Source organism: Astatotilapia calliptera, chromosome 20 (assembly GCF_964374335.1).
Source record: "Astatotilapia calliptera chromosome 20, fAstCal68.1, whole genome shotgun sequence".
Taxonomy (NCBI): Eukaryota; Metazoa; Chordata; class Actinopteri; order Cichliformes; family Cichlidae; genus Astatotilapia; species Astatotilapia calliptera.
Window position 1 is genome coordinate 10,743,817 of NC_137441.1, and position 8,425 is coordinate 10,752,241.

Here is an 8,425-nt window from a genome sequence, read left to right on the forward strand (position 1 = left end):
AATAACTAAATGTACGATTATGGTTAAGTCAAGGCTAAATTTAGCTTCTATAACTATTGAGGTTGTTTGCTAAACTGAGATGAATATAGATATCGATATAAGCAAGACACAGGAAGTATTGGAATCCCTTTTTTAATTTATATAACACATTTTAAAACTTTAAATGAGAGCAGAAATTTGTGGAAAATATGTATTTATCATATTTTACAGCATATCAGTCCATATCAAAGTTGTTGGTTTTTTTTTTTTGTTTGTTTTTTACAATTTTCTGTGTAAAACTAATATTTAATGAGGTCAAAGGTATATTTCACCTGAACCTTTAGAAGAGTAAAAGTATAAAGAAGCATAATATGGAGATTTATACCTAAACACTGCACCGGAGATAGCACACTTACATATTAAACATGTTTAACAAAATATGAAAGGTGTGACACCTGGCATGCTCAGCTGAATTTTGTTACATTTTGTGGCAAACTGGAAAACCAAAAAGATACATAATTTCTCTATACAGCGGAGTAAAACTATTTTAAGTGCACAGGAGAGTAAAATTTTTTAGTGTTAATAACTAAAGTTTCAGTGCTCATTATAATGTCGTCCAGTACTGTACAACAGGCTCAAGTTTTTAATAAAACTAAGAACTAATGCACTAATATGGCATAGAAGAATGCACTTAAGTTTTAGGGACATAGATAATATTTGATAGCAGCATAACTTATTGTAATAAGGTTCATAGGTTTCTGGACAATGAGGCATTTATTAGAATTTTTCCTCGGTAAACCTGCACAATGGGTTTTATATCAAACAATCAAAATGTTATTGCAGGGCAAACTTTTAGTTTTAATTCAAGTAATTTAACTAAAGTACTGCATTAACTCTTTTAGAATTACAGCCTTTTTCATATATAATATTCCATTTTTAGAGGCTCCTGTGTTGTGGTGTACAGAGACAAAATTATAAAAAAAAATGTGTAACTGTTTAAGATAAGAAACAGACTGAGGTGTTCCTGGCGACCATGGCGACACAACAGCAATTAATCAAGTATACAGAAGTGAAAGAACCAGAGTTTATTTTACAAACATAATTGTTATACTGATAATAAACACAACCTTTAAAAAAAAGTGTGCTCTAGGTTTGTTTTATTTCGTTTTTTTGTAAAAATGCACAGTAAAAATCACTTCTTGGAAACATATTTCACATTTGTAAAATATGAATACACATATTTGTAATTTCCTGAAAAAAAAATTAAGAAAAAAAGACATTTGAGATACTAAAATATTTTGCTCTAAGGTTACACTCACTTTAGCAACAATATTTTTGATTATTGGAAAACTCACATTATTTGAAATCATGTTTCTTGCTTTGTTTCTGTTGCTAAACATGTTAATACCGCCATTTGTTCCTCCCTCAATTCATCTTTGCTGTCAGTGTGCTGCAGAAAAACACTTAAATCTGAAAACTACATCAACATTATTATAAAGCTAAGCTTTCGTCAAAAGATATTTTTAGATGATGTATAAAATGAGTCGCCTCTTGGCTTTGTGGACAACTTGTTCTCTAGTTGGTGTGACTGATGCTTTGAATGACATGTGAATACTTCTGCTGTCCTAAAAATGTAACTTAAGCACAGTGCAGGCTCCAACCCCTCATATGCAGAACACTTTGTCCCTGAGGTGCATCATTAAGCTTTTTTTCTAAAGTTGCATAGTCTTTCTATGATTGTTTGTTAAAGACACACAACATTTATTAACATATGATTAATTAAAAAGCAGCAGAGTAATGACAGAGTAATAACCTTTTGACCTCCCTGTATCTCACAATACCACCAGTGTGTTCTGTCTGGCTGGAATTGTAATCAGTTAAAAAGTGCAAATAAAATGATAATAACCAAATCTATAGAGCAAGCACAGCTCTAGTTATTAAACACTAAAAAACAAACATGTCTTTAAAGAGTAAAAAAAAGTTTAATAAACTTTGCCATACCTTTAAAAAAACACTCTTATTAATTCAGTTATTGCATATTATTGATTTTCTACCATTTTTCTTGTAGTTTTTTTCCCCTGTGTAAACAACATCAGGGACACAATGAATTACAGAACTGTAATTGTTGTTTCTCGTGATACATTTCAGGCAGTGACAAAAAGCAGCACACTTTGTCACCAAGACAGGTATTACTTATGGCTTCAAGGTCACAGCTTATGCACTGGCTTCTTGTTATTTCATTAACAGCTTGGTAGAAAATAGTGTAAATTGTTATGACAAGTGGAATTTATTTTCTTTAAAAAACATAATCATTTGATGGGTTAAGGCTTGTTAGACTGTTATTGGCAGGTAAACCCTGAATGACTCATTTCCTTACAAAAACGAGCCATGTTAGATTTTGAGGTACAGGTTTCAGCTCTGCATGTTGATGGAATTTTCGATTAGGTGTGCCTTTCAGAAAGCAAATGAGTAATGCACCTCGACAACAGCGATCAATAACTCTTTCTAACAGTATTTTTTATATTGCAGACAGTGGTGGAAGTCGGAGAAAGCTCCTGTTTTTCTTGATGGATAGGTCCATAGCATAAAAGAATGAAATTTCTTCCTGGTGGTATGCACTCTGTAAAAACATTAAAAAGAAGATATTAGAATGGATATATCAGTAAACACATTTTAGTAAGGCAGAATAGTCAATTAATAACTTGGATTGATAATCAAGTCATTATTTATGAAAAAAAAGAAAGTGAAATCTTACATTTGTCTTCTGGCAAAGCATCAAATTCTAAAAACTCCTCTTCTTCATCAGCCTCCTGTGGGTCCTCTGCACCATGGTTCTCCTCTTCATCTGCTGCTTCCTGCTGTTCGTCCTCTACTTCTGACACTTCTTCCTCTACATCTGGTTGTTCTGCCTCAAGCACTGCCTTCCAAAGCTGCTCCTCTTCTCCAGATGGTACGTGTTCTTCTGACTTCTCCCTTTCATCGTCTTCCGACTCCTCTTTCTCCAACACCGTCTCATCCTCATCTCTTGCTTTGAGGCTCTCATCTTGGACTGTTGAGTCGTCCTCACCTTTCTCTCTTTCAGGTGCCTCCTCTTCATCGCCTTTCCGGTTCTCGTCTTCAGGCATCTGCTCTTGAGCATTGGGTCCCTCCTCTTCTGTCAGTGTTGTGTGTCCCTTCTCTTCTTCTGATACAGTAACAGACTTCTCTTGTTTTGCATCATCTTCCTCTACTGCCTCTGCCTGCTGTGTAGGAACAGTTTCCTCTGTCGCAGACTCCACCTTTTCAACAGGAGCTGTATCTTGTGTATTTAGTTCTTCTGGCTCATCAGACTCTGCCTCTTCTTCCTCTTGGGTGGATGTAACTTTTTCATCAGCTGTAGGAAGAGTCTCTTCTTCTTCTGATTCAGCTGGTGCAGCTACCTCTTCCTCTTCCTCTCCAGCTGCTATGGGTGTCTCTTCTTCAGTGTCTATGTCTTCTACTTTTTCAGTTCCTAAGGCTTCTTCTTCTTCTTCTTCCTCCTCCTCCTCCTCCTCCTCTTCTTCTTCCTCCTCGTCAGTTTCTACATTTTCTACTTCTTGTTCACTGCCCAAGGCTTCTTCTTCAGTTTCTACAGTTTCTACTCTTTTTTCAGCTTCTACAGGTGTTTCTTCTTCTTCTTCTTCACTTCCTGCAGCTTCCTCTTCCTCTTTGGTTTCCGCCTCTTCTTCAGTTGTAGGAATTGTTTCTCCCTCTGTCTTTTCCAGAGGCTTGGTCTCAGGTTTCGTTTCTGCCACAGACTAAGATAAGCAAAGTCATATCAAATAACTGGAGCAAAATATTTACTATTCAGCTATGTAGGCATCTACGTAGGTATCTCAGTGAATGTGACGTGATTAACTGACATACAAAACAGGAAACTGCACCACACGAGTGTAAATGCTGATGTAAATCCATTGGGGAATCCATGCCAGGCAATTAGCTTCTTCAAATTAATGTGATGAAAATGTTATTATGGTTCCTAATGGGCACACTGTGAACGGAAATAGTAAAGAGGCCATGTGTGGTGACAGCATGTGTGTTAAGCCATGTCAAGCATGTTCTGCCATTGAAATGTAATCTAATTAAATGCGATAGCTTAAAAATGTTCTTTCAGTACATATTTAATAACTAATAAATCTAACATATAGTCCTAGATATCTGATTGTATTCCAAGTTGTTATTTATTTTCCTTTTAAAGATAAATCTGGTCTAGCCTGGTTAATCTGATTCTAATGACTGATTTATTTAGAGAGCTATTAGGCCATATTTTTCTTACCTAATCATGAGTTCTCAGGTTCTTGTGGCAGGTTTAAAAAAGTTTAAGGTTTAAGAATCATGTAAATATCACATGTCACATGCAGCTGTACTATATGAATAAACATCAACAAACTTAAAGTAAAAATATTATTAGACGGACTGAATAAAGCAAAACAAAATGATGATTTAATAGATTTGACTGTCAGGACTAAAAGGGTTGTGCTTAACACACAAATATCAAAATTAGATAAAATATTACATCAGCAGGGGCACTCACATTTGATCTGTTTATTTGCCATTTAACATTAATTTGACCTGACTGCTAAGATCATGATTTGCTACCTTTTTTCCATTTTATTTTTTTCCATTTTGCATTTAATTAATAAGATCACCCAATGGGCTTCTTTGTTATTACGGGCTGCTAAGTTCTGATCCTCCAGACTGTGACGTACCACATTAAGTTCCTGTACTCTGGCCTGATGAAGCCACTGCGACTGCTCATGTTCAAACAACTCTCTGAAAGACAGAAGACAGAATAAATTTCTCTTATGATCTTGTGGTCATTATTTTGTACCTTCATGAAGCTTTACTCACAAAACATACCGATAGTTTTATTACAACACTTCTATTTCAAAGCTCAAATGACAATAATAGCATGTGAGCCACGTTCTCTTGATGGTTATGTAAGCTTCAAAGACTTTTCAGCTTTAAAACTTATGAATACAAAAGAAATATTTACATAGATCATGGCAAACTCACAGTGTGATAAAGAGGCCTACCAACTCTGGTCTAGAGTAACACAGAGTTGCAGACAGTGGCAGCCAACAGGGCTTTGGCAAAGACAACATAAAATCATGGGTGAGAGGAGGCAAGTTATTTCCTCCACTGCTCTTTTTCCCACTCCACCACCTACCTGACAGTAGTCATTTCAACCACGCTAGCCTTCAACTGAGTCTGGTAGGCGTCTAGCTGGTCCTTCAGTCTGAGCATCACAGCAGCCTGTCTATCCAGGGCGGCACTCACTGTGGCAATCTCTCCAACTTTCTCCTCCAGCTTAGATTCTGCTTCTTCCAGGCCGCCTGTCAAGATGTCGACCTTCTGGGCTAGCTCACCAGTCAGTGTGGCTAAAACCTCCACCTTCATTTTAACATCTTCAAACTCCTCACTCTTTCCTTTCAACATGGTCTGCAGCTGGCTCAGTTGCTCCAGAGACACTGTGGCTTGTTGCATCTCTGCCAGGCGGGTTTTCATCTCTGTGTGGAGTGACAGCACCTGAGCGGGGAGGTCTGATGTCTTGAGCTGTTCGGCTGTAGCTAAGGCCATACCCACCTGCTTCTGGGCCAGTGAATAGGACTCCTCAAGGGCATTAAGTCGGGCCTCCACGTTGTCCGAAATATGCTGCTGCAACAAGACACAGGAATGACACAGAGTCAAGCTAAGGGACTATTATCCTCACTTATTTTTATGATTGATAGACTCTTAACTGTCACTGGACAACAATTATGCTTATTGGGAAAAGATTTTGTTACTATTAAAGGGACGGAAACACCAAGGACAGTTTTTTGTTAATTTTCTTTTACCTTTATTTGCATTGCATTGTTTGCTTAGATTCTGTATAATATAGTATAATATAATATAACAAATGCTTGGGGGAAGGAAATATGTAGCCACACCAAAATCTCATCATTAACAGGCGTGATCATGAACAAGCCATTTAGGAAATCTCACTTAACAGAGATGAACCTCAGATCTTTGATTTATTTGCAGTTATGCTAAAACTGTCTTTTTTGCATTCTTTATAACCTTTTCTGGATTCTTCATTAAGCTTTCTCCTTACAACATCCTGAAGCATTTCACATTTGTGAGCGACAGAACAATTTACCACTCATACAGAAAATATTTGCCGAACAAGACTGAGCTAGCTGAAATGTTCTTGTGCAAAGTTTCTGCAACCCTGTCTTTTCTGAATAGAAGAAATACTTAAGGGAAGGAAATACAGATATACCTGATACTTCTTGGAATACCATGAATTGAATTTGAAACACATGGAAGAAGACTAAAATACTGAACATGGCAGTCATGAACTACTATTTACTGTTATATAACAGGTTAACACAGGTAATGTGTTTAACTATAAATATAATTATCTCTTACATAAAGTGTGTCCTTTCAGATTTATAGACAGACACACACAACATCGCTCTCTCTGCTTTTCTACAGTCTTTCAGATTGCCTGCAAAGAGCCTCTGAACTGGTGTTCAGTATCAAAATCTCAGACTAAATTTAGCCTTGGCTCATTACTGCCTTGTTTATTATTATTTTGGCAGCACAGCTTTGGGGGCATATTCTTGACTGGTATTACAATACAGAATTTTCCACAGAACCTAGAGACTAAAAGAGATCTATTTTACATTTGAGTCATTGGTACAGGCATTTGTAGGTCAAGAATAATCCTCATTACAAACGTCAGCAGCTGGGTGGATGTTAGAAATAGCAGCGTTTTGTACTCACTCCAGTGAGGCTGTTGGCATGTGGAAATCTGATAGAGGCCTGCAGCTAACTTTCCTTACTTGTAACTGACAACGTGTGCTGGAGCATTTTATTTTATTTTTTCTGTGTGTGTGTGTGTGTGTGTGTGTGTGTGTGTGTGTGTGTGTGTGTGTGTGTGTGTGTGTGTGTGTGTGTGTACAGAGTTTTTTTTTTTATTCTAATCTCGTGAAAATATGGTTCACAAGATTGGTTGTTCATTATAAATATTGGCTATCAATAAGTGCATCTGGTGCTTTTGGTGGCTTGCAGTTTTAGGTGACTGGATATATTCTTACCTTGTTGCCAGACTGTCGCATTTCTTCGTGGGAGGATTGTAGTTTCACTATCTTCATCTGTATGCCCATGAGATTGTCTGTTAAGTAGGTTAAAGTTTGGTACTGCTGGAAACAGAACCACACTCCGGTGGCACCTCCAATCACAAAAATCAGAAATAAAACCAATAGAAGTGTGTAGTTATTCCCTCCAGGGCGAACTTCTGTCTCCATAACTTCATTTTTGAATATGTTATCTTCATGTTTGTGGTTGTTTTTCGCTTTCCGGTGCTTGGCTGTCATTGCGCTAAAAAGGACACAACGTCCGAATCAGGTAGTGAGGTGATATTCAAGGACCCGGTGGGTAAGCACGCTTGGGCCGTGGTGTGAGCAGTGATTTACTTCGGATGGATCCTTTAAGTTGCGTGGTGCACCGATCGGCCCGGGTTAATCACTCCACAATAAAGCTGCAGCGGGTCGTTGGCGAAGCAGTAGTGAGGGAGGTGTGAGAGGGAGGCGTGAACAGTAGGTAGCGTGGTTGTCCATTCAGGAAGATCAAGGAGGAGCGGAGGGCCGGGCTGCCATCAGGAGTGGCTGAGCCCTGAGTCACGGTGGTTGACTGTCATCTAATGGAAACACTGCACGTCCGCTGATGGAGTGCCGTGCGCTATTTTTTTTACTTCAGAAGCCATAAGTGTAAATGGCAGGTCTGCACGTTTCCACTGTGGACCAGACTCACTCTAGTATTTAACAAAAGGGTGCCATAAGAAAATATTCATTAAGTACAATTAATTTTCTTTTATATTGAAAGTGTAATATAAAATGTTACTTTGGAAAGGCCATGTTCAGTGTCACTCTCTGACTCTGTAAAATTCCCCTTTGCAGTAAAGGTCACCTTCAGTTTCTAAAATGTCAACATTTTCTTGGTCTTTGCTGCTTTGTTTCAGTCTTCCTCGTTAGTTTAAAGGTTCAGCTCCATTTTTGAATGTTATGTTTCCTTTTCAGCTGATACTTCATTTCTACATTTATTTTTGTCCTTCGTGTTGTCTTTTGTCTTCCCGTCTCTCACATTTTCCCCAATAACTATTCTTGTTGTTTTTCTTAGCAGAGCTACTAAACACCCATCCAAACATATGCCTTCAATAATGGTTGACAATTAAAAACTACAGGGAACAGTAAAAACGATTGACATACACTGTTCTCACTTATAACGTATTTTGCAAACACTAACATCACCGCTAACAGGTGGATTTTCCGTTTCGGTGCAGTTAGCCCAACAACAAGGAACCACTTACTTTATCCCTATTTTTTTTGTTAACATAAAACGCATTGTTGCAGCCAGGGACAGTTTACAAAATGATCTTCTTAGA

The 8,425-nt window shown here is 37.7% G+C and overlaps 1 protein-coding gene across 3 annotated transcripts; it reads right to left on the reverse strand.

The window, feature by feature from the left end:
• Nucleotides 1-1,049: 1,049 nt before the first annotated feature.
• On the reverse strand, nt 1,050-7,624 carry LOC145422888 (uncharacterized). 3 transcript variants are annotated; one of them, XM_080294809.1, is made up of 6 exons: nt 7,080-7,315; nt 5,584-5,655; nt 5,168-5,507; nt 4,707-4,770; nt 2,735-3,755; nt 1,050-2,599 (listed from the first exon to the last, which is right to left on the reverse strand). In XM_080294809.1, coding segments are annotated over exons 3-6 (1,425 nt in total). In that variant the 5' UTR covers nt 5,506-5,507; nt 5,584-5,655; nt 7,080-7,315; the 3' UTR covers nt 1,050-2,597. The 3 variants fall into 3 exon arrangements, with proteins under 3 accessions (XP_080150935.1, XP_080150934.1, XP_080150933.1); XM_080294808.1 differs by having other exon boundaries at nt 5,168-5,652; nt 7,080-7,624; XM_080294807.1 differs by having other exon boundaries at nt 5,168-5,655; nt 7,080-7,624.
• Nucleotides 7,625-8,425: the final 801 nt, after the last annotated feature.

Coding starts and splice junctions, on each gene's coding strand:
- LOC145422888 (XM_080294807.1), bottom strand. CDS start 7,358: ATGACAGCCAAGCACCGGAAAGCGAAAAACAACCACAAACATGAAGAT. Junction 4,771..5,167: donor GTTGAAATGACTACTGTCAG/GTAGGTGGTGGA, acceptor TCTGTCTTTCAG/AGAGTTGTTTGAACATGAGC. Junction 3,756..4,706: donor GAGTACAGGAACTTAATGTG/GTACGTCACAGT, acceptor TGCTTATCTTAG/TCTGTGGCAGAAACGAAACC.